This window comes from Nothobranchius furzeri, chromosome 18 (assembly GCF_043380555.1).
Source record: "Nothobranchius furzeri strain GRZ-AD chromosome 18, NfurGRZ-RIMD1, whole genome shotgun sequence".
NCBI classification, from domain to species: domain Eukaryota; kingdom Metazoa; phylum Chordata; class Actinopteri; order Cyprinodontiformes; family Nothobranchiidae; genus Nothobranchius; species Nothobranchius furzeri.
This window is the reverse complement of record NC_091758.1, coordinates 15,596,157-15,622,798: the sequence shown is the minus strand read 5'-3', so window position 1 is coordinate 15,622,798 and position 26,642 is coordinate 15,596,157. Positions and strand designations below refer to the sequence as shown.

At 44.3% G+C, this 26,642-nt stretch overlaps 1 protein-coding gene and 2 long non-coding RNA genes across 3 annotated transcripts in view; 1 reads left to right on the top strand and 2 right to left on the bottom strand.

The window, feature by feature from the left end:
• gps1 (G protein pathway suppressor 1) overlaps positions 1 to 26,642 on the bottom strand; it is a 55,745-nt gene that overhangs the window by 28,585 nt on the left and 518 nt on the right. Inside the window, exon 2 of the mRNA XM_070547002.1 lies at positions 24,443 to 24,535. Coding sequence (XP_070403103.1) covers positions 24,443 to 24,535 — 93 coding nt within the window. The remainder of the gene's footprint in view (positions 1 to 24,442; positions 24,536 to 26,642) is intronic.
• Positions 2,073 to 2,960, bottom strand: LOC129163690 (uncharacterized). Its single transcript, XR_008563492.2, has 3 exons — positions 2,683 to 2,960; positions 2,406 to 2,499; positions 2,073 to 2,284 (listed from the first exon to the last, which is right to left on the bottom strand). It is a non-coding gene; the product is annotated as an uncharacterized lncRNA (long non-coding RNA).
• On the top strand, positions 24,529 to 26,126 carry LOC139063917 (uncharacterized). The gene is made up of 2 exons (XR_011517229.1): positions 24,529 to 25,156; positions 25,880 to 26,126. It is a non-coding gene; the product is annotated as an uncharacterized lncRNA (long non-coding RNA).

Genomic DNA, 26,642 nt, shown 5'->3' with positions numbered 1-26,642 from the left:
CCGGCAGGTAGCAAGGAGGAGGAGGCACGGCAGGGTGGTTATAGCTATGACCGTACGGATAAAGCATTTTTGACGAATACGAGCATGAAACGAGTGTAAAACTCGGAAATATCTGTAATCATGCTGAATGAAATTCTCATTGGGTAACTGACTGTCTTCAAGCTCTGTGATTGGCCAGTCAGACAGAGCGCCCGCCCCTCCCTACAAGCAAAACTGCAGCCGCGAGCTCAGTCAGCTCGGTCCAGGCATCAACGCACACACACACAGTAAAGCCGGGCGGACACTGTGCGACTTTTTCACTTTTTTGAGCTGATTTTCCACTCGTGCGAGAATCCACAAGATCGGGGCGAGTTTTGCGCTGAGCGTCGTGTAGTGTACAGGGGGTTACGAGAGGCGATTAACACCACGTGACCAGCTACCGATCAGCAATCGTGAGCTCGCACGGACTTCTGGAGTGTTTCATATTTATCTCGTTCCTCATGAGGGTTGAAGCGGCGCAGCGAGCAGCTGCGACCCAAAAAGTATCAGAACCGCTCACGGCGCATTCGCAATCATGCATCAACTACGCTCACCCGCTATTTCCCTAATAACACACGCTGTTCGTTTTTATTTCTACACGTTTTTTTTACTCACAAAGATTGTCAAGAAAGCGTGTTTGTCGTGTTCATGTCAAATTAAACTGATCACAAAACACAGATTTACTTTCTTTATTTCGTTTCCTCATCCAACCCCCATAAATCCCTGTGTCCTCCTGCAGCACTCCCAAAGGACAACAGGCAAAACAAGACAAAAAAGTCTGACGTGTTGTGTAAAAACTGCTATTTTTAGCATATTTTTAGGTCCGACGTGTTGCTACCAGACGTACAGTGTGAGCACATGACTCGTGAGATCTACCCTGCGCTGAAGTCGTACAGTTTGAGCTGAAGCTGTGTTACGAGTGAAAAAGTCGCAGAGTCCGCCCAGCTTATTATAATGTTCACTGTAATGCATCTTGATGTTCTTAACAAATAAATTAAATCAAAGATATTGGTCAATAATGCCAAATATGTAAATTTGTGTTTCAGTCATTTTTATACTGGCTTAAACATACTTCATTAAGTCTACTAAGCAGGGGTGTAGAACGTTTTTATTAGGGCCAGCCCAGTAATGATCTTGGACCAAAATAAAGGGGGCAGAAAGTCAAATAAAGGGGGCAAAAGAAGATGTTTTTCCAGACGCCAAGAAAAATTAAATGCCAAATCCACCCTGCAAAGTGTGTCACTGAGAGTTTAAAACAGAAATTATTATTGTGCAAATATTGGTGTACTCACCTTTAATACTAGTTATTACAATGCAGCAGTCGCTGGATTGGTGCAGTTCAAAGTGGAGTGCATCAAATAAAACAATGGCTGTGTCTCAATTCAGGGTCTGCATCCTTCGAAGGACCCAGCCCACCCGGCCGACGTGGGCTGCGTCCTCCGTCGGCCGGGTAGACCGGATGTTAACGGCTGTGAATTTGGACAGGCCTAGCCTTCATGAACTCCCTCGGCGAACGTTCCGTCGCCTAGCAACCGTGGAACCGCTGGGCAGAAGGCAGAAGGAACCTTAAACGATGGAGCTCGACGTTTTATTTAGCTTTTTAACCCCCAGAAACCCAAATTCAGAAAACAACTGCAAAATATTTTTTAACCTTTCACATGTTGTTCTAGGAGGCCAGATAAACGGGCCTATTTACACATTTTAACAGCCAATAGTGTTGCAGAACTGAATAGGACCTATTAGCAATGTAAATGTGGTTTTAAAAAGAAAAAAAAATGGGGAAGGTTTATTTTTGTAGACTTAAATCTGATGTTGTAATACTACAACCGTGGATCTCTGGGGGTTAATCATTTCCTTGACTGTTGGGAGAGCTAATTCAGAGAAAATACTTTAGACTAGCTGAGCCTGAGCAAAGATGTGATAATAGTTTTTAATACTTTCTAAGGGTCTTACTTTGACCAAAACCGATTTATCACCTTTTAAGACTTTTCAAGACCCAGCGGATACCCTCTAGTAAACAATTCTCATTTGTAAACAAAAATAAAATTCAAGAGTTTAATGCAGAACTGATTTTATTTAGATATTTCTTTTACATGTACATGTTTAATCTTCATTAACCATTTTTTTCTAGCAAAGTAAAAAGCTGTCAAAGTTCTTCCTTCTCTCCTGTGCTCTCTGCTGCTCTGCAGCCTCATGTCCTCCCAGATCAGCCCCAGAAGCTCATCGCTGGCACCTTCCCCTGGATGCCCATTTTCTCCAGAATAGTCTTAACAAACATGTAAGAAAAGAAACAGGAAGAGAAAAGAGGACAACGGGTTATTCCTTTCATGTTTTCGCAGAAAAAAATATACTCAAACGAGTTTTTAAAATATGAGATGTTATTGTACCTCCATGCCACAGCCGCCGAATACTTTGCTCCGGTGATCATGTGGTCCATCTCCGCCCTAAGCTTAATAAATTCCCTGGTTTTCTCTTTTGGTCCTAAAATACAAACTTCTATTAAAATCAGGGGGAAACGTAGTGGGAGAAGTGCGACACCGAGCGCGGCCGAACATACGAGCCGAGACCGCAATACAAGCACTTTTACTATAACATTTCTAACTAAAATAACGTTCATGTATCACAAAAAGTCCTTAAACTGACAGTTTTCAAGTTTATACTTACATTTATAAGCGCAATCCTCTCCGACAGCTCCCGCTTCACTGTCCGCCATTGTTTTTAAGTTTTTCTGCCGGCCGGCCCGCAAGGCATCTTGGGAAATGCTACCTATTGAAGGATACACCCGACCCATCCTTCATTCAGGCGAAAAGAAGGCCGCATTCGTCGACCGCATTTGAAGGAGTCTTCGAATTGGGACAGGCCGAGTCGCGGCGCTGTGACGTAACCGGCCGACGAATCCGGCCGAGGTAGGATGCAGACCCTGAATTGAGACACAGCCAGTATTAACATAAAGGTGAGACGTGTCATTACCCCCCCCCCCCCCACCACCACCACCACCACCACCACAGCTGGAAAAATTCCTAGGGGAAACACTGGTGCTATTTGCATTTGGAATCTGTTGCTGTCAACTGTCAAGATGAGATCCAAAGAGCTGTCACTATCAGTGAAGCAAGCCATCATTAGGCTGAAAAAAATAACAAAACAAAAGAAACCTATCAGAGTGACAGCAAAAACATTAGGCGTGGCCAAAACAAGTTTGGAACAATCTCAAAAAGAAGGAACGCACCGGTGAGCTCAGCAACACCAAAGCCCTTTTCAGATTGACATTCTGGAATATGTGTGGACAATTCAGTCCGGTTTTTAACCAGAATTGTGTTTTCAGACACACCACGTTTGTACCGGAACTTGTCCTTTCGGCTGCCTTCACACAGCAGGGAAAGGTTCCAGATGTCTGAGGGGGAGGGGGAGGGGGAGGAGGCGGGAAGGCATGCGCACACGAAGACGCATAAGAGACCTGGATGATGAAGCTCAATGGTTAAAGGAATCACAGAAGTGGTGTGAAGCGCTCCGTCGCGCGTCTAGGAGACGGTACCGTAGGAGGCGAGCTGCCATGGTTCACCGCATGCTACAGGAGCGAGTTATCTAGGTGCGCACAGCGTCCCCCGGTCCCCTCCTCCTCCCCCTCCTCCCTGTCTGGAACTCGACCTCACCAGTCTGAAGCAGCCACCTTGTCCGTGACAAGTCCGGACCTGTTACTAGGGACGTCGTCCGGTTTAATTACGGAAAACGTTATCCGGATGTTTGTATTCAGACTAGGGCTGCAGCTATCGAATATTTTTGTAATCGAGTACTCTATCGAATCTTTTTTTCGATTAATCGAGTACTCTAATAAATGACCCTTTTGTGTTTGTAAACCATTATATCAAATAGCATGTTATAATTATGAAAGACCTCTTAAAATGAGCAAGCAATTGCCAGTTATTCTTCAAGTTTTATTCAAAATTAGTTTTCAAAACTTCAGCACTTCAACTTTACTTCACAGTAAACAAATGCCTGTGCAAAAAATAAGTATACAACCTGAGCCGATTTTCCCCTCGTGCGAGAATCTGCTAGCCTGCAAGCCAGACAAAAACTAGTTGGATAACTGTTGAAGTAGTGCTGTGAGCGGCTGCAGCCCAAACAGAACCAGAACCGCTCACGGCGCATGCGCAAACAGCTCGCCGGCTGTTTCCCTATTAACACACGTTTGTTTTAATTTCTACACTTTTTGTCTCACACAATAACAAGGATTGTCGAGAAAGCATGTTTGCCGTGGTTTTGTCAAATTATACAGATCACACAACATTTATTTACTTTCTTTCGTTTTCCTCCGCCACTCATAAATACCCGTGTCCTCCTGCAGCAATCCCGGGGGACAACGGACATCAATAACAACACAATAAAAAGTCCGACATATTGTGTAAAAATGCTATTTTTTAGCACATTTTAAGTCAGACGTGTTGCTACCAGACGTACGGTGTGAGCTGAAACTGAGTGCTACAAATGAAAAAGTCGCACAGTGTCCGCAGAATATATAGAAATACAGGCTAAAATGCATTATCTTGTAGAGGCTCCGAGTCCGCTTGCAGAAGTGACATTTACAGGTGCTGCAGCACGGAGGATGTGGTGTTGTGGTAGGCTAAATCCATTTTACAGTATTTACACTGGACTACGTTTTCCACCTTACGACGTGAAAAATGGTCCCACACCTTTGACTTTTTCTGTCTTTTTCGCACTCCACCGGGGTCCACGTTGTCCGCCATGGCTTAAGAGAAAGTTAAGTTACGTTCGCTACTCGCGTGTGCATTCAGCCCAGTGGGCATATGCGTCACTTATTTCAGTCCGGGTGAAACATGACCCCGGGCGATTGCAAAGCCATGAATTAATTAAACATGAATTAAACGAATCCTCGAGGCAGAGAATTTGACTCGAGGATTTTTTGTACTCGAATTATTCGAGGTACTCGAGGAATCGTTTCAGCCTTAATTCAGACACAAAGGTCTTACGGACAGAGTACTGAACATTTCCGTTTTTCATGGCCTGTCTGAAGGGGGCTTTAAAGACCTGGAAGACCACGGAAAACAACTCTGGTGGATGACCGAAGAATCCTTTCCCTGGTGAAGAAAACACCCTTCACAACAGTTGGCCAGATCAAGAACACTCTCCAGGAGGTAGGTGTATCTGTGCCAAAGTCAACAATAAAGAGAAGACTCCACCGGTGTGAATACAGAAGGTTCACTACAAGATGTAAACCATTGGTGAGCCCCCAAAACAGGAAGGCCAGATTAGAGTTTGCCAAACAACATCTAAAAAAGCCTTCACAGTTCTGGAACATCATCCTACGGACAGATGAGACCAAGATCAACTTGTACCAGAGTGATGGGAAGAGAAGAGTATGGAGACGGAAAGGAACTGCTCATGATCCTAAGCATACCACCTCATCAGTGAAGCATGGTGCTGGAAGTGTCATGGTGTGGGCATGTATGGCTGCCAGTGGAACTGGTTCTCTTGTATTTATTGATGATGTGACTGCTGACTAAAGCAGCACGATGAATTCTGAAGAGTTTCGGGCAATATTATCTGCTCATATTCAGCCAAATGCCTCAAAACTCATTGGACGGCGCTTCACAGTGCAGATGGACAATGACCCAAAGCATACTGCAAAAGCAACCAAAGAGTTTTTGAAGGGAAAGAAGTGGACTGTTTTGCAATGGCCAAGTCAATCACGTGACCTGAATCAGATGGAGCGTGCATTTCACTTGCCGAAGACAAAACTGAAGGGAAAATGCCCCAAGAATAAGCAGCAACTGAAGACTGTTGCAGTAGAGGCCTGGCAGAGCATCACCAGGGATGAAACCCAATATCTGGTGATGTCTATGTGTTCCAGACTTCAGGCTGTAATTGACTGCAAAGGATTTGCAACCAAGTATTGAAATGTATAAGTTTGATTTATGGTTCTTATTCTGTCCCATTACTTTTGGTCCCTTAACAAGTGGGAGGCACATATGCTAACTGTAGCAATTCCTACACCGTTCACCTGATTTGGATGTAAATACCTCAAATGAAAGCTGACAGTCTGCAGTTAAAGCACATCTTGTTCGTTTCATTTGATATCCATAATGGTGGTGTATAGAGCCAAAAATATTGGCATTGTGTCGATGTCCCAATATTTATGGACCTGACTGTATAGTCCGGAAAATACGGTAAGAATTTATACTGAATTATATTCTACACAACTTAAATTATTTGCTCACAATTCATATGGTATTTTTACAGGTATAAACAGAAGACAATAATTTATTGTGACATACATCGTTACAGCATGTGCTTTAAGAGGGGGTAGCCTCCCTTCGCCTTATTCTTCTGGCACCCGGAGAGCATAGACGCTTCTCTTTTCTCCTCCCTTATCTTTTTCCCAAGGATCTTGTCTTCTCCGTCTACAGAGCGCTTCTCTGCATTCCTCTTGAAAACTCAATTTTTATTACTTCGTGGATTTGGTAAACTGGTCCTTCAATGCCATTGATGAGATTTTATCAACAATGAGAACGGAGTGGGGGTTCTCCAGCTTGACCGGATGGAACACATCTGGTGGGGTAAATTTTGGATTCATGGAAAGAGTGAAAAATTACATGCCTTCCCAGCTGTCCGGGAAGGACATCAAAGACATGTGGAATATTGGCCTGATATTTACTGTTTCTAATTGGAGTATGAAGGTTTCTGGTATTTTGGAAAATTGTGAAGTCATGGGGAAATTTGAGTGCCACCCGTACCCAGGGAAACTCTCAGCCGTGTGGAGACTGCTCTAGGGTTGTCACGATAACCGGTATAGCGGTAAACCCCGGTAAAAAAGGTGACAATAAAAATAACCGTCCAGTTTTTAAAAAACTAAATTATCTCGGTGGGTTTACCGTGGCCGCGGTTTCAGCGCGGTGACCCTTACCAGCCACCGTCGCTTCAGCTGAAGTTCCCGCGGCGCGCACACGCACTTTTTAGTTTGCAACGTTACCAAAACTTTGAAGCTGAAATAATGGCCGAAGGAGGAGACGGCAGCGCCCAGGACATCCATCAGCCCTCAAAGAAGACTAACTCGGAAGTATGGGCATATTTTGGATTTCTGAAAAATGCTGAGGGACAGTTAATAGAAGACGGCTATCCCGTTTGCAGAACGTGCAGGAAACAAGTGTCTGCAAAAGGCAGCAACACTTCGAATCTAATGGCACATCTGCGTGACCATCACCCACGTCTCTACAGCCAGTGCAAGGTAAGTTGACATTAGCATTTTAGCTTAAATGCATGACGCGAGGACTTTTGGTTGAGGGAGAATGCAACGAGTCACTATATACTGCAGCCGCAGCGCCCTCTGCCAGCATTTAAACCGTGTCACGGACACCCTGTTGCTGGATGAAGCATCTTATTTGTTGATGATGAAGAGAAATATACAATTAGTTCCTTGTCATTGATTTGTTTACTTATTCAATGCCATTTATACTTGAACATTTGGATTTGATTACATAGTGTAGTAGTTATTTTAGTCATTTGTTTAAAGTGGCTATTTATTTTAAATACATATTTTTTAAGGTTGACTTGTACAGTGCTCAAGTCAAGTGTGGACTGGAGTTTTAGATTTTCATTTTGATAATGAAGAAAACAAGTATATGAGAAAACAAGTGGTGTTTCTTTGATTTGTTTACATATTGTTTATGTTTATCGTGGTGGAGGAGTTTGAGTGCCCTAATGATCCTAGGAGCTATGTTGTCTGGGGCACTTAGTGCCCCTGGTAGGGTCTCCCATGACAAATTGGTCTTAGGTGAAGGGTGAGACAAAGAACGGTTCGAAGGATCTTTCATGGCGGTGAAAACGAAGAGTCGGAGTACCCGGCCCGGAGGGTTACCGGGGTCCCACCCTGGAGCCAGGCCTGGGGTTGGGGCCCGTGAGCGAGCGCCTGGTGGCCGGGCTTTCGCCCATGGGGCCCGGCCGGGCCCAGCCCGAACCGGATACATGGGCTCGTCCAACTGTGGACCCACCACCCGCAGGAGGAACATGAAGGGTCCGGTGCAGTGTGGATCGGGTGGCAGACCAAGGCGGGAGCCTTGGCGGTCCAATCCCCGGACAAGGAAACTAGTTTTTGGGACATGGAACGTCACCTCGCTGGCGGGGAAGGAGCCGGAGCTTGTGGCAGAGGTTGAGCGGTACCGGCTTGATATAGTCGGACTCACCTCGACACATTGCATTGGCTCTGGAACCCGAGACCTGGAGAGGGGTTGGACACTCTACTTTGCTGGAGTTGCTCCGGGTGAGAGGCGGAGGGCTGGGGTTGGCTTTTTGTTAGCCCCGAGACTCTCTGCCTGTGTGTTGGGGTTTACCCCGGGGGACAAGAGGGTAGCTTCCTTGCGCCTTCGGGTCGGGGAACGGGTCCTGACTGTTGTTTGTGCTTATGGGCCAAATATCAGTTCAGAGTACCCACCCTTTTTGGAGTCCCTGGGACGAGTGCTAGATAGTACTCCATCAGGGGACTCCATTGTCCTGCTGGGGGACTTCAATGCTCACGTGGGCAATGACAGCTTGACCTGGAGGGGTGTGATTGGGAGGAACGGCCCACCTGATCAGAACTCGAGCGGTGTTTTGTTATTGGACTTCTGTGCAAGCCACAGTTTGGCCATAACGAACACCATGTTCGAACATAAGGATGCCCACCGGTACACTTGGTACCAGGGCAGCCTAGGTCACAGGTCGATGATAGATTTTGTAGTCGTATCATCTGACCTGCGACCGTATGTTTTGGACACCCGAGTGAAGAGAGGGGCGGAGCTGTCAACTGATCACCACCTGGTGGTGAGTTGGATCAGATGGCAAGGGAACATGCCGCGTAGACCTGGCAGACCCAAACGCATAGTGAGGGTCTGCTGGGAACGCCTGGCAGAAGAACCTGTCAAAACGGTCTTCAACTCCCACCTCCGGCAGAGCTTTGACCACGTCCCGAGAGCAGTGGGGGACATTGAGTCCGAGTGGGCCTTGTTCCACTCTGCGATTGTCGAGGCGGCTGTTGCTAGCTGTGGCCGTAAGGTGGCCGGTGCCAGTCGTGGTGGCAACCCCCGTACCCGCTGGTGGACACCAGAGGTTCGGGGAGCCATCAGGCTGAAGAAGGAGGCCTACAGGGCGTGGCTGGTCTGTGGGTCTCCGGAGGCAGCAGACAGGTACCGGATAGCCAAGCGGGGTGCAGCAGTGGCAGTTGCCGAGGCAAAATCTCGGGCGTGGGAGGAGTTTGGTGAGGCCATGGAGAAAGACTATCGATCGGCTCCAAAGAGGTTCTGGCAAACTGTCCGGCGCCTCAGGAGAGGAAGGCAGCAACTCGCTCACACTGTTTACAGTGGGGATGGGGAGCTGCTGACGTCAACTGAGGCTATAGTTGGACGGTGGAAGGAATACTTTGAGGAGCTCCTCAATCCCACCAATGCGCATTCCGAGGAGGAACCAGAGCTGGGAGGCCTGGGGATGGACTGTCCGATCTCGGGGGCAGAAGTTGCTGAGGTAGTCAAACAACTACACAGCGGCGGAGCCCCGGGGGCGGATGAGGTTCGTCCTGGGTATCTCAAGGCTATGGATGTTGTAGGGCTGTCATGGTTGACACGTCTCTACAACAGTGCGTGGTCATCGGGGGCAGTTCCTAGGGAGTGGCAGACCGGGGTGGTGGTCCCCATCTTTAAGAAGGGTGACCTGAGGGTGTGTTCCAACTATAGGGGGATCACACTCCTCAGCCTCCCTGGAAAGGTCTACTCCAAGGTACTGGAGAGGAGGGTCCGATCGATAGTTGAATCTCAGATAGAGGAGGAGCAATGTGGTTTTCGTCCTGGCCGTGGAACTGTGGACCAGCTCTATACCCTTGCAAGGGTGATGGAGGGGGCATGGGAGTTTGCCCAACCAATCCACATGTGCTTTGTGGATTTGGAGAAGGCTTATGACCGTGTCCCCAGGGGCACCCTGTGGGGGACGCTCCAGGAGTATGGGGTGGGTGGCTTTCTGTTAAGGGCCATTCAGTCCCTTTACCAGAGGAGCGTGAGTTTGGTCCGCATAGCCGGTAGTAAGTCGGACCTGTTCCCAGTGAGGGTTGGACTCCGCCAGGGCTGCCCTTTGTCACCGGTTCTGTTCATCACTTTTATGGACAGAATTTCTAGACGCAGCCGTGGTGTGGAGTGTGTCGAGTTTGGTGGCAGGAGAATCTCGTCTCTGCTTTTTGCGGATGATGTGGTCCTCCTAGCTTCATCCAGCTCTGACCTTCAGCTCTTGCTGGGTAGGTTCGCGGCCGAATGTGAAGCGGCTGGGATGAGGATCAGCACCTCCAAATCTGAGACCATGGTTCTCGACCGGAAAAGGGTGGCTTGCCACCTCCGGGTCGGGGGAGAGGTCCTACCTCAAGTGGAGGAGTTTAAGTATCTCGGGGTCTTGTTCACGAGTGAGGGTAGGAGGGATCGGGAGATCGACAGGCGGATTGGTTCGGCATCTGCAGTGATGCGGACGCTGAGCCGATCTGTCGTGGGGAAGAGGGAGCTGAGCCAGAAAGCCAGGCTCTCGATTTACCGGTCGATCTACGTCCCAATCCTCACCTATGGTCATGAGCTTTGGGTAATGACCGAAAGAACGAGATCGCGGATACAAGCGGCCGAAATGAGTTTCCTCCGTAGGGTGGCCGGGCTCAGCCTTAGAGATAGGGTGAGGAGCTCGGACATTCGGGAGGGACTCGGAGTAGAACCGCTGCTCCTCCGGATCGAAAGGAGCCAGTTGAGGTGGTTTGGGCATCTGGTCAGGATGCCTCCTGGACGCCTCCCTGGGGAGGTGTTTCGGGCATGTCCTGCCGGCAGAAGGCCCCCGGGTCGACCCAGGACACGTTGGAGAAGTTACATCTCCAATCTGGTCCGGGAACGCCTTGGGGTCCTGCCGGAGGAGCTGGTGGACAAGGCCGGGGAGAGGACGGCCTGGAGCTCCCTAGTTGGGATGCTGCCCCCGCGACCCGGACCCGGATAAGCGGAGGAAGACGAGACGAGACGAGAGATGTTTGGATTTGTATCATTTAAACCTGCACTGACTACTGTAACACGTTCCAGAAAAAGAAGCTATTTGTTCCTTTACTTGTGAAAAGTTGCACTTTTGCTAAGGCTTGTGTTATTTTAGGTTTAATAAACACTGTTAAACCTTTTCAAAACTATTTCAGTTTGTGTAGAACAGGACTATCAATGCTTTCTGAACATATGCAACACCGTTTAAAAAATACTGCGATAATACCGAAAACCGTGATAATTTTGATCACAATAACCGTGAGGTTAAATTTTCATACCGTGACAACCCTAGACTGCTCACACTGGGATGCTGCTTGAGTTGAATCACAAGCTAGAGGGCCTAGCTGCAATCCTGGTGTTAGCGCGCAAAATGAATGTGATCTTGGAGAAAGTCACTGGATGGGCAAGTTTAATACCCGATAATTTGATTTACTGAGTGACTGAAGACCTGTTAAGACCAGAAAGGCAGAGAGGAAATTATCTCTGCCTGCCCCAAAAAAATTCTTATCTGAGTCTGGCGTCCTGGCAGCCTTGAGCTGCGAGAATAAAATTCCTCCACGAAGGAATGCAGACAGATGCTGCTAAACCCACCCTAACAACTGTCTTCGGATTGGTGGTCTTAGCCTGGCGAGATCACCAACGGAAGGAGCCTTCCTCTGCTAGGAATACTGTGTTCTTCCCTTTACCAAAACAGTTCCATACTTAACCATCCCTAGCAGTACCATCCAGAAGGTAGCCATAATAAATCCCTTCTCCTGACTCCCTTATCTGAGCAGCACCTCCAAGGTCCATGCAGAAGACGAGACCTTTACTCTTGAGTAAAATGATTCTTACTTTGGTCTCATTAAATGATTTTTCAATCCAAAGACTGCTTACAATCATATTCTGTGTCACATTGGAAAGGCTGAAATAATACCTCAACTGAAGCCACAAATCCCAAATGAGCTAAAACGCAAGAAGCGTGGATGCAGAGCGGGAGCAAGACAGAGACAGAGAAAGAGGAAATTCAAACCATCTCTTCCATCGATCATAATGGGCATTGTGAGATCACTGGCCAACAAGATGGAGGAACTCCAAGCCCTTTCAAGGACTCAGCCAAAGTTTCGGCCATTCTGGAACCGCTGGAGGAGATAATGCAACGAAGGATTCTCCAGAGAATCAAGAAAATTATGGACAACCCTGAGCTTTCTCTTCACAAGACTGTCCGACAACGGAAGAGTGTCTTCAGTCAGAGGCATCTTCAGTTTCGCTGCTACACTGACCGCTACTGGAGATCCTTCCTGCCAACAGCCATTGTAATATACAATAACTCTTTGATGACTTGATAATTATTATTATTCTGAGCTACTACAGCAATCAATTTCCCTCTGGGATTAATAAAGTATTTTTGAATTGAATTGAATCTACAATGAATGTATTATCTAAAGTGATTTTAATAATTAATTATCAACATAAGTGTCATTAAACTTATTTCAGATCTTACTAAATCAGTCTACTTGATGATTTAAAAATCAATTATTATCAGATACATTCACATTAATATCAACATAATAAACAGGGTTTTTCCTGGCTGAAATTGAGGCAGAGGTGGTACCATCCTGACCATGCGCCGCCAGCACATGCATACTCTGCGCATTCAACTGCCTCACTTTTTTTAAAGGCAAAATATTATACAAGGGCCAATAATATGGATTAGAATGGTGGTTAGTTCCTTTTTTCCCATCTGATATTTATACTTAAAATATTTTTAAATATTTGACCTACATTTCAGTAACATTTTAGGTTTGTATTAATAACACTAATCTTAGTTAAAAAAACACAAAAATATATCCAGTAAAATATGCCTTTCATTAACATGCATTTGTATTGGAAATGGTAATAACATTTAATTTCTGCTGCTAACAATGTAATGGTGGCATGTCTACAATGTACGGGTTGGCAATGATCCAGTTTAAATTATGTTCAAAGATAGAAGCGTTTGTGAATTATATACTACAACGGCTTGCCGTATTTCCTGCTCCTGTGTGTGGAGCAGACTTGTAGTAGTAATGTGACTCGTATCTGCAGCGATTCTGATCCATAGCGCTGCAGGATGCAGAACAAACAGGATGGTGGGGACTTTTCAATCGCCTATACAAAAATGGAATTAGTCTTTCTTAGTTTTACGATCATCATATATTTTTCTGTGCGCCACTTGATCGCGAGACTGCTACCCGTTAGCTTTAGCATTAGCCAATCTGCGTGTAGCTGCACTTTTGATCGCAAACTTTGGACTGGTTCGGTCTTTGTGCCTTTGCTGGTTCCTTTATTTTCCTCCACTGCATCCAGATTACCACACTGTGCGACAGTAAAAATCATTTTCTTACATGTAACTTACTTTTGTTCAATAAAGTTCTGGGGAAAACAGTAATTTAAAGATGTTGCACCAGTGCTACGTTCAAAAATATAACCGTCGCCTACTTACCAGGCGACGGTGGCACAGGAGTTAAGTGCTCGCCCCGCAATCGGAAGGTTGCAGGTTCGAGCCCCGCTCAGTCTGTCGCTGTCGTTGTGTCCTTGGGCAAGACACTTATCCCATGTTGCCTGCTGGTGGTGGTCGGAGGGACCGGTGGCGCCAGCGCTCGGCAGCCTCGCCTCTGTCAGTGCGCCCCAGGGCAGCTGTGGCTACATCGTAGCTCATCACCACCAGTGTGTGAATGGGTGAATGACTTATTGTGTTGTAAAGCGCCTTGGGGGGTTCCAGGACTCTAGATGGCGCTATATCAAATACAGGCCATTTACCATTTACCAAAAATAGACAGACACACACACAGACAGTTTTTTTTCGTCACTGTACAGCCTGCTCTGATATGGAAGAGCCTGGGGGATAATCAGGACGTCAATAGCACCAACCATAGATATCTACCAACTAGCGAGAAAAGCTATTTTTGATCATCCCGCTACGTTACAGTCTTATTAATAGTGCTTCTCTTCAATGGACGAGTTTCTCATGTACACACCTCACCAAGTTAACGGCCTGACCGAGGCCATTGTGAGCATGATGGTTACGAGACCCCTGTCCATGCTGAGTGATCAAGTTTTCAAAGAGATGATCAAGCAGTTCAACCCAGGATACCACGACAACTACTTACCAGGCAGATCCCATTTCACCACCATGATGGAAAAGAAAAATGAAACAACCTTTAAGGGGTGTGTGTGTGTGTGTGTGTGTGTGTGTGTGTGTGTGTGTGTGTGTGTGTGTGTGTGTGTGTGTGTGTGTGTGTGTGTGTGTGTGTGTGTGTGTACGTGTGAGTCTGTTTCTCTCTGGACACAAAAAATAAACATTAGAATATAATGAGTTGTATGATAAAATAAAAAGGTTGCTGACTGACCAATCAAGAAACTAATATATTTAAAGAATAAAATATTTTTGTGTTAAATCTTAACCTACTTTATTTGATATAACAGAATTAAAAATCTGGTCAATAAACCAACTTTACTATCTTATCTTGACAATAAAGCAGACCCTCAGAGCTGTAAATGACTGCTGACGTGTGGACCAGCCGTGCTACAGAGGCGTACCTTGGTGTGTTCTGCCATTTCCTGAGTTAAGATAGGAAGATGAAGAGCTTCAACCTTGCCACCATGCCTTTTGTGAACACAAGTCATTTTTGTGCACAATTTATTTTTGTTTTTAGGTGCCTACCTCCGTTTGATTGTAGCATTGTATTAAAAAGTTACAAAGTAAATTAAACTTTGTTTGATAAGCTATCGTCTCGTCTTTATTATTAGATGGCACATAGCTGATCACACTTCAAACTAGAAGCTAATGATGGGTTTGTTAGCGCATCCTGGTGCAATAAGCTAAACTTTTATGAATGACACGATTAGTCGACTAATTCTCAGAAAAACTGGCAATTAGTTGACTACTAAAATAGTAGTTTGTGGCAGCCCTAGTCATGTTTCATCAGAGTTCATTCATTGTCTCATTTAATATCACTGTGAATCACCATTCATAATAATTTGCCTCTCATCATTAATATAGTTATAAAATGATTTTTATGAACTATATTTGTCTCTGTGTCAAATTATTATAAAGTCTTGGTTCCCTGACAATACCCAAAGGACCTAGTTTCATCATCAATCAATCAACGCTTCAATAATATTGATAATCCATATTTTTAAGGAATATTAAAATTTATTGAATACCTTTATATTCCATTGACAAAGGTAACCACTTACAAATTTGTTACACATCAACACCCTCCCACTTCCATTCACCTACCCATCTGAGTCTCATGTCTGTGAAAGGGTCTGATGTCTTTGTGCTTTTATGTTAGAGGTGGGGGTTGCATAGCAAACCTAGGGTAACTCTATTCGGAAAATTGTTGTACTGGGACACTAGTACGATGACAAATAAAGATCCTTGATTTCTTGGTGTGTACTACTGAACACTGCTGTCGGCAGTCCAAGCAAAATGCGGTTCAGTGGTCACGGAGGCAAAAACTCGGGTGTGGGACAAGTTTGGCTAGACCGCAGAACAAGGCTTTCGTGTGATTTTGAGGAGATTCTGGTCCACTATTTATCATTTCAGGAGGGGAAAGCATTGCACTATCAACACCAGGGTTTACAATAGGGACAGTGTGCTGCTGACCTCGATTCGAGATTTTGTGGATAGGTGCGCAGAGTACTTCGAAGACCTTCTCAAGTTTGGGGTCTTTGGGGTGGGCTCTCAAGACCAATGGAGCCAAGGTCATAAAGATGGTCAAAAACCTCCTAGGTGGCAAGACTCTAGAGGGTGGATGAGATCCACCTGGATTTCCTTAAGGCTCTGGATGTTGTGGGGTGTTGGTTGATGTAGCTCTGCAATATTGCGTGGACGTCAGGAGCAGTTTCACTGGATTGGCAGAATGGGGTGGTAGTGGTCCTATTCAAAAGGGTGGACCGCATGTTAATACAGGGGGTACAGACTTTTAAGCCTCCCTGGTAAGGTCTATTCAGGGTATCTGGAGTTGAGGGTCCGTTGGATTGTTGAACCTCAGATTCAGGAGGAGCAATGTGGAATTTGTCCTGGCCGTGAAAAGCTGGACCAGATTTTATACCCTTAAGGGTGTCCTTGAGAGTGAGTGGGGGTTCACTCATCTAAATGTGTTTTGTGGATTTGGAAAAGGCATTCGACTGCATCCCTTGGGGTGCCCTGTGGAGGTGACTTTGGGAGTATTGGGTACCACACCCTTTGATAAGGGCTGTTAGGTCCCTGTACAACCGGTGTCAGAGATTGGTTTTCATTGCCGGCAGTAAGCTAGGCTCGTTTCTGGTGAGAGTTGGACTCCACCAAGGCTGCCCCTTGTTACCTATTCTGTTCATAACTTTTATTGAAAGGATTATTAGATGCAGCCAAAGTGGTGAGGGGATATGTTTTGGTGGCCTGACCCCACCCCTACTGCACACTGGAAGCATCAGTGATGTGGAACAACAATTATGGCTTTAATCGTAACAGTGGAGAGGAACAACAGCATATGCCAAACAGCAATACCGTGATTTCCTTCTTTTTGGTTTGATAGCAGATGGCATAAACAAACCGTAACCGTTGACATCTCGAAGGCAGATGTCTCAAGGGATTTTGTGATCTTGCGAGTCGAGCAAGGAGCATGGCAGAAAAGCCGCTTTGCTGCTGACAATCTCTAGGTGTGCACTGAAGTGCTGTGATTGTCATGAGAAAACCGTTCTGCTGCTGTTCCGCACTGCTGATGCTTCCAGTGTGCAGTAGGGGTAAGTATCAGGTCTCTGCTTTTTGCAGATGATGTGGGCCTGTTGGCCTCATCAGACTTAATCTCCAGCTTTAGCTGGAGAGGTTCGCAGCTGAGATGAGAATCAGTTCCTCTAAATCCAAGATCATGGTTGGAAAAGGGTAGAATGCCTACTCCAGGTCAGGGATGAGGTTTTGCCCCAAGTGGAGGAGTTTAAGTATCTCAGGGTCTTGTTCATGAGTGAGGGAAACGTTGGATTGGGAGATTGATAGGCAGACTGGTGCTGCATCTGAAGTAATGTGGGCATTGGACCGGTCTGTTATGGTGAAGAGAGAGCTGAGCTGGAAGGTAAAGCTCTTGATTTACTGGTTGATCTACAATCCCACCCTCACCTTATGGTCACAAGCTTTGGATAGTCACTGAAAGAAGGAAATTGCAGATACAAGTGGTAGAATGAGTTTTTTTTTCTCCAAAGGATGAATGGGCTCTCTCTTAGAGATAGGGTGAGAAGCTTGGTCACCCAGGAGGGGCTCGGAGTAAATCCGCTGCTCCTCCACATCAAGAAAAGCCAGTTGCGGTGACCCGGGTATCTAGTTAGGATGCCTCCTGGAGGCCTCCCTGGTTAGGTTTTCTATGCACGTGCAACCAGGAGGAAAACCAAAGGAAGACCCAGGACATGCTGGAGGAACTATGTCGCTCGGCTGGAGAGAGGGAGACATACCAATAGGGTTGGGAATCATTTGATTTTGAACAATTCCAATTCCGATTCCTTGTTTCGATTACGATTCTTTGAAGACATGACATGTTTTACATGAGCTAGCCAACCACAGGTCCTACTTGATGAAATAATCTTAACTTCAACATGAATTTTAACTCTATGAACAACAACATCACCTTCATTTAGACAAAAACATGTTTTGGAGAAAAAAAGAAACAGACTTGCAGCACAACCAGTGTGTTTGTTTCTGACCACAACCAAAGTCTGGAAGAAGCCTCTGGGATGAGAGGCTAAATGTCTCCAACATATCCAGGAACGTCCAGCTGGTTTCAGCTAAAACTCTCAGGATGATCATGTCCAGGATGATTGAGAACTACACCTCCATGCTGCAGCAGCATTCAGTCAGAACAGGAAGTGAAACTTAAATGTAGCTGGCTGCGTCTGACTGCTGACGCTCCGTGTGTGTTGTTATTTCTGCAGTGAGACAAACTCACCTCACACCGTCCAGAGTTTGTTCTTTAAAGCTTCTATTAAATCCACCATGTTGACCTATTTAACACGTTTCCTCTACGCTGCAGGAGTTAAAGTTTACATCACGGAGTAAAAGTTCGGCAGACGCGTTTGTTTATATCTAGGTGGGGGGAGGGGGGACTAGGTGCTGCACACAGACAGCTGATGTGATCAGCTCTGAAAAGAGTTGATCACAATTTGCAGATCACGTTTATTTTTCACGGAGATCGGCCGCGGATTCCTCTTCCAGTCGGCATACTAGGAGTCGAAACTAGGAATTGAAATAAAAAACTTTGAACGATTCTGGGAAAAACTAACAGTTGGAACCGGTTCCAAACGATGCTCATTGCCCAACCCTACATACCAAGGAACACCTCTGTAGCACAGCTGGTCCACACATCAGCAGTCAGGGTCAGAGGAGCATTAACAGCTCTGAGGGTCTGCTTTACAGTTAAGTTAATATATTCAAGTTAGTTTATTTACCAAATTAATAATTCTGTTATATCAAATAAAGTAGGTTAAAATTTAACACAAAGAAAATATATTATGCTTTAAAAAATATTAGTTTCTTTATTGCTCAGTCTTGTCTTCAATCTTACCATAAAAATATATTCTAATGTTTATTTTGCTTGTGTGCAGAGAGAAACAGAGACAGATATGTTGGACACACACACACACACACACACACACACACACACACACACACACACACACACACACACACACACACACACACACACACACACACACACACACACACACACACACACACACACACACACACACACACACACCTTAAAGTTGTTATATTTCTTTTCCATTACTGTGGTGAAATGGTATTGGTCTGGTAGATAGCTGTCATAGTATCCTGGGTTGAACTGCTTGATCATCCCCGTGAAACCTTGATACCGACCATGGACAGGAGTCTCGTGACCAACATGCTCACAGCGGCCTTGGTCAGGACGTTAGCTTGCTGAGGTGTGCACGTATCAAACTCGTCCATTGATGAGGAGCACTTTTATTAACACTGTAACGTAGTGGGATGAAATATATCATTAGCATTTGCAATTAGAGCAAAAATACGTGACATGCAAACGCGTTCTGAAGGTAATCAAATCGCCACCGCTACTGGTGTTGCTACACCTATGTTAGCAGCCAAGAAGAGGTAAACTTATTGAGGCAACTCTGCTCTCCACCATGACGTGCTTCCTCTTGAGGTGCTCGTGCTTCGCCGGTGTGCTCCAGTGAAAGGAGAGTTTCACTTTGCAGTTTGCACTCTATGTGCTTTTCTTTTGTCTTTGCTCCTAAACCTAAAGGGAGTTTTCCTCTCCACTGTCGCCAAATGCTTGCTTAGTATGAGGATTGCTGTAAAGTCACTGACAACAGTCAATTTGCTGGGTTTCTTATATAAGAAACGTTTTACGGATTGGCTTAATGAACTGACCTGTATTGGAATGTTTATGTGAAGTTCCTGGAGACGACTCTTGTCGTGATTTGGCGCTATATAAATAAACTTGAACCTTTGAGCTACGTTGCCGACTCGTCGTGTTTTCTTTCTCCGATGACAAAGGTTGATCTGGGTGGCCTCTACTGTGCATAAACCTCTGAGCTAAAGCGGCGTTGAGCAGAGGCAGGAAGCAACCACCGAATGTGTAGCAGGCGCCACTTGATCGCGAGACTGCTACCCGTTAGCTTTAGCATTAGCCAATCTGCGTGTAGCTGCACTTTTGATCGCAAACTTTGGACTGGTTCGGTCTTTGTGCCTTTGCTGGTTCCTTTATTTTCCTCCACTGCATCCAGATTACCACACTGTGCGACAGTAAAAATCATTTTCTTACATGTAACTTACTTTTGTTCAATAAAGTTCTGGGGAAAACAGTAATTTAAAGATGTTGCACCAGTGCTACGTTCAAAAATATAACCGTCGCCTACTTACCAGGCGACGGTGGCACAGGAGTTAAGTGCTCGCCCCGCAATCGGAAGGTTGCAGGTTCGAGCCCCGCTCAGTCTGTCGCTGTCGTTGTGTCCTTGGGCAAGACACTTAACCCATGTTGCCTGCTGGTGGTGGTCGGAGGGACCGGTGGCGCCAGCGCTCGGCAGCCTCGCCTCTGTCAGTGCGCCCCAGGGCAGCTGTGGCTACATCGTAGCTCATCACCACCAGTGTGTGAATGTGTGTGTGAATGGGTGAATGACTTATTGTGTTGTAAAGCGCCTTGGGGGGTTCCAGGACTCTAGATGGCGCTATATCAAATACAGGCCATTTACCATTTACCAAAAATAGACAGACACACACATAGACAGTTTTTTTTCGTCACTGTACAGCCTGCTCTGATATGGAAGAGCCTGGGGGATAATCAGGACGTCAATAGCACCAACCATAGATATCTACCAACTAGCGAGAAAAGCTATTTTTGATCATCCCGCTACGTTACAGTCTTATTAATAGTGCTTCTCTTCAATGGACGAGTTTCTCATGTACACACCTCACCAAGTTAACGGCCTGACCGAGGCCATTGTGAGCATGATGGTTACGAGACCCCTGTCCATGCTGAGTGATCAAGTTTTCAAAGAGATGATCAAGCAGTTCAACCCAGGATACCACCACAACTACTTACCAGGCAGATCCCATTTCACCACCATGATGGAAAAGAAAAATGAAACAACCTTTAAGGGGTGTGTGTGTGTGTGTGTGTGTGTGTGTGTGTGTGTGTGTGTGTGTGTGTGTACGTGTGTGTCTGTTTCTCTCTGGACACAAAAAATAAACATTAGAATATAATGAGTTGTATGATAAAATAAAAAGGTTGCTGACTGACCAATCAAGAAACTAATATATTTAAAGAATAAAATATTTTTGTGTTAAATCTTAACCTACTTTATTTGATATAACAGAATTAAAAATCTGGTCAATAAACCAACTTTACCATCTTATCTTGACAATAAAGCAGACCCTCAGAGCTGTAAATGACTGCTGACGTGTGGACCAGCCGTGCTACAGAGGCGTACCTTGGTGTGTTCTGCCATTTCCTGAGTTAAGATAGGAAGATGAAGAGCTTCAACCTTGCCACCATGCCTTTTGTGAACACAAGTCATTTTTGTGCACAATTTATTTTTGTTTTTAGGTGCCTACCTCCGTTTGATTGTAGCATTGTATTAAAAAGTTACAAAGTAAATTAAACTTTGTTTGATAAGCTATCGTCTCGTCTTTATTATTAGATGGCACATAGCTGATCACACTTCAAACTAGAAGCTAATGATGGGTTTGTTAGCGCATCCTGGTGCAATAAGCTAAACTTTTATGAATGACACGATTAGTCGACTAATTCTCAGAAAAACTGGCAATTAGTTGACTACTAAAATAGTAGTTTGTGGCAGCCCTAGTCATGTTTCATCAGAGTTCATTCATTGTCTCATTTAATATCACTGTGAATCACCATTCATAATAATTTGCCTCTCATCATTAATATAGTTATAAAATGATTTTTATGAACTATATTTGTCTCTGTGTCAAATTATTATAAAGTCTTGGTTCCCTGACAATACCCAAAGGACCTAGTTTCATCATCAATCAATCAACGCTTCAATAATATTGATAATCCATATTTTTAAGGAATATTAAAATTTATTGAATACCTTTATATTCCATTGACAAAGGTAACCACTTACAAATTTGTTACACATCAACACCCTCCCACTTCCATTCACCTACCCATCTGAGTCTCATGTCTGTGAAAGGGTCTGATGTCTTTGTGCTTTTATGTTAGAGGTGGGGGTTGCATAGCAAACCTAGGGTAACTCTATTCGGAAAATTGTTGTACTGGGACACTAGTACGATGACAAATAAAGATCCTTGATTTCTTGGTGTGTACTACTGAACACTGCTGTCGGCAGTCCAAGCAAAATGCGGTTCAGTGGTCACGGAGGCAAAAACTCGGGTGTGGGACAAGTTTGGCTAGACCGCAGAACAAGGCTTTCGTGTGATTTTGAGGAGATTCTGGTATCAAACTCGTCCATTGATGAGGAGCACTTTTATTAACACTGTAACGTAGTGGGATGAAATATATCATTAGCATTTGCAATTAGAGCAAAAATACGTGACATGCAAACGCGTTCTGAAGGTAATCAAATCGCCACCGCTACTGGTGTTGCTACACCTATGTTAGCAGCCAAGAAGAGGTAAACTTATTGAGGCAACTCTGCTCTCCACCATGACGTGCTTCCTCTTGAGGTGCTCGTGCTTCGCCGGTGTGCTCCCGTGAAAGGAGAGTTTCACTTTGCAGTTTGCACTCTATGTGCTTTTCTTTTGTCTTTGCTCCTAAACCTAAAGGGAGTTTTCCTCTCCACTGTCGCCAAATGCTTGCTTAGTATGAGGATTGCTGTAAAGTCACTGACAACAGTCAATTTGCTGGGTTTCTTATATAAGAAACGTTTTACGGATTGGCTTAATGAACTGACCTGTATTGGAATGTTTATGTGAAGTTCCTTGAGACGACTCTTGTCGTGATTTGGCGCTATATAAATAAACTTGAACCTTTGAGCTACGTTGCCGACTCGTCGTGTTTTCTTTCTCCGATGACAAAGGTTGATCTGGGTGGCCTCTACTGTGCATAAACCTCTGAGCTAAAGCGGCGTTGAGCAGAGGCAGGAAGCAACCACCGAATGTGTAGCAGGCGGGGTTAAAAATGTTTTTATAAAATAAATGACGTGTTGACTATTAAATTAAAGCCTAATTTATACTTCTCCTGCGTCGGGACGGATGCACGCAACACCATTATCCGTCCTTGCAAGCCTGCTGTAGAGCCTTCACAAAGACAGACAGAATCTAGCTCTCTTTCCTGAACATCTGTCCGTCAAGACAGAGAACGCAAACTTCTGATTGGTCAGGACACCGCTGTCGTCTACAGCGCCACCATTGCGCCCTCATAAAATAAATAGAGCAGGCACGGAAAAGCTTGAAGAATATTTCGCAGAAAAACTCTAAAAATATGAACGTTTATTCCCCCGTGACCAGAGGAGTGAAAAAATGTGCAGCAAGCGTTTTATTCGTGGACGGAAAAGACGGCAAAGGTAGGTTAAGAGGTGGCGAGCGCATGAAGAAGTGGAGGAGAATGAGGGACAATTTTGCCCGTGTTGAAGTCTCTACAATAAAAAAATAAAATAAAATACAATATCGTTGTTCTCTGTGTTCAAATAATTCAATGATTAACACCCAAACACGAACACAAACACACAGACAAAACTAAAGTTCAGAGAGTCGAAATGGCCCAAACATCAATGAAGGGGAGGCTGAGGCCTTTTCCCAGAGCTAGCTCTGATGCTCATTAATCATTCAGAATTTTAAGCATCAATTACACTTAAACAGAAGAGTTACAAAAAATTTCATCTCCCTCAGAGTTGTTATGAATGTAAACCAGATTAAGACCTAAAATAATTTGTTAAACCAGGCAGTAAACATGCTTATTTCTGCTGTGAAAATGGCATTTTTAAAGTGGGAGTTAACAAGGATTTGCTCATTTCTGCTGCCAGCTCCTAGTGGAGGAGGGTAGAACAGCAATTTTTGCCACTTCTATGTTGGCTTCATTTTCACCCCAGAATTATGGGGGCCTGGTCTTCACCTGACCAGGTCGGCCGTTTTCAGGAACCTTCTGAGTACCTGCTAGGGGGTCGGTTCTCCGAAAAGCCTGGTAGTAGCTGAGCAGAACCTTTGGTTAACTCACACTGAATGGTTGTAACTAAGTAGGAAACAACACCAGCAGATGTCCAAAACAACCGGCATTAATAAAATTAGAAAAGATGCTGATGAAGTAGACTGAGGGCAAAGGAAAATAAGCACAGATTATGATTAAAATCTATCTCCAGACACCAGAAAACATGGCGAAATTCCCCCACAGTCTTTACTAAACTCCCACACTGGAATAAAACTGGGAAAATTTCCCACATACTTAATTAACAGGGCTTTGTTGTCTCATAGAGTACCATAAAAAATGGCACCTCATCTGGTCATTGAACACCACATTTTACATCACACAGCTGCTCACAGCCTCTGTAAGGATTAAATTATGATATACTTCGACAGAATAAATGCTTTAATATTAATAATGTTACTGATGCTGATCAGTGACATCATTCACTGCCAAAGCAGTCTCAATATGCTGTCTGTGCAAAGTTCTGAAAGGGCTGAATTTGAATGGAGACAACAGCTGAGAGGACTGGGACATCATATCTCCTGGTCAATTTCCCAATCCAAGGAACTACCCTGGCATTCCGGTAATGGAAACGGGGCTAACATGATTTGGAATTGAGCCCATATCACCCTGCCCTGCATGCAATCTTCTGTTTCGGTTTATTTTCTTGTGTTGATGAATGCATGTTTTAATTAAATCTAGTTCTTCGATAGTGACAGTGCATTTCTAGATGCTACTAGGGTGAGTGATCAGTACCAGTGTTGGATTCTCAACAATGTAGTTGATATCTGGAGCATTCTGTTGGTCATATTGAGGCTCTGCATCAATCTGCATTGGCTCCACGGCCCCCTGAGAAAAAAAAAGACCGAACAAATGTTACCCTCTTGTTCAACAAACAACATGATTGAATACAGAACTAAACTAGAGCTGAAACAACTAATCGATTTAATCGATTATAATCGATTATTAAAATAGTTAACAACTTTTTTAGTCATCGATTAGTTGTTTAATAATCATATTTTACCGCATGAAGTCTATTTTTACCACAATCTGACATCGGTTACAAGCTGTTAAATTTGCCACCAGTGTGTGGCAGTAATAAGCCACTGATCTACCAGTGGAGCCGTAGAAGAAGAAATGAGCCAATGAGTGCCCTCGGTTTTCATGACGTATCACGTTACTGACGCTCATCTTGCTGTGAGAGATGGCGGAACAAGAGGAAATGCGGAAGAAAAATAGAAGCAACAAAACTGAAGAGAAACCCCGGACAAAAACCTCACGAGTATGGGAGCACTTCACTCTAGATGCCTTGAAAAGACGGGTGACCTTCAAAATATACAAAAACCATCTAGCATGGCACGGAAGCACGACGTCCCTAAGTGAAGATTTGAGACGAAAACATGTGGGGGCTGATGCAGCAGAGGAAGAACACCGCGGTCAAGTGAGCCGTCATTTGGAAGAGCCAGCCCGGTAAGTAACAGAAAATAAACAAGCTGGACTTAGTGTTTTAGCTTAGTTTGTTATAGTGGATGTTAAACATGTTTTTTGCCGCATCAGTCTACGGTGTTCTACTTCTGATTGACTAGATGCAATCGTGAATCTCCTACGTGTTGTGAACCATGCGCTTGCCAAATTCAGCACGTCTGTTTATAAGAATGTTCTCGTTAAGAGAAAAACGGCACAAACCCATAACTATGTTCCTCATTCAAAAAAGGACAACTCCGCGGTGAAAAATATACAGACGAGCTGTGTCCAGGTGAATATAACGCGGCATAGTTGTACGCTTTCAATTTTTAAATACAGGAGAAATTCAGAAAAAGTCATTTTTTACTATTAAAAGGCTGTTTTACTATCTAACGCTGTAAAACGCCTCACAACACATTTTTATCATGTTTCTTAAACAGTATTACACAAAATAAACATTTTTCACATTTCTCTAGCTAATTTAAACACTCCCGACTCAAAGTAAAAACCTCATGAGCTTCTTACTTAGAGCTTTTTAATAGTAAAAAAATTAGAATTTTTTCTGAATATCTCCTGTTGCGGGCTATTTTGTAGAACGTAACCCTCAAAATAAATGATCACTGTATAATGTTAATTAATTCAAATAATATATTGATTTAGTGTTGTAGTGTGTGTGCTGCTTTATTTTATATGTGTACTTATTTCAGACTATTTGTGTTTCTTATGCAGAAAAAAACAAGCAACGATGGACAACTACATGGGGAACAACACACTCACCCCCAGCAATTCATACCACTTACAAACTCTATTCTAAACATGCTGGTAAAAGACATGAGGCCACTATCCATGGTGGAAGGAGCAGGCTTCCAGCTAATGCTAAAAAATTATTCTGGACTGATATTTTGCACTGTTTAGCTCATTTTATACTGCTGACTGTGTTCATGTGCAATAAAATAGATTGCAGTCAACTGCACAATTCTCTTGTTTTTTTTTTCTTAACTGAAATGCATCCATCACTTGTATAGGTTAAATAGCTAAACAATAACAAACCGATTAATCGAAAAAATAATCGACAGATTAATCGATTATGAAAATAATCGTTAGTTGCAGCCCTAAACTAAACATAATTAAGAAAAACACCAACGTTACACTAATAACTAAACTAATACCAAAAAGGATTGCCCAATACCTCTTTAAAATTACTGCAAAACAACTGCAACGTTAATTCAAATATCCACCTCTGGGAAAGATTTAGCATAAACAATAGCATGATTAAATCTGATTTGTTCCTACACGGCTAGCATAACTGGCGAGCTCTAGCTCTGGTCAGCTCTAGCCATCGAAGACCAACTTTAGACATGGACCACCTGAGCACACTTATGTTTTCTTTAGCTATCGTCAGGACTGTTTTCGTCAGCGTGTTGTTAGCTAGCTAGTAGAGGCCTGCGGTTGTTCCGCTTAATTTTACAAAATTATTCCGACCAAATAAAAA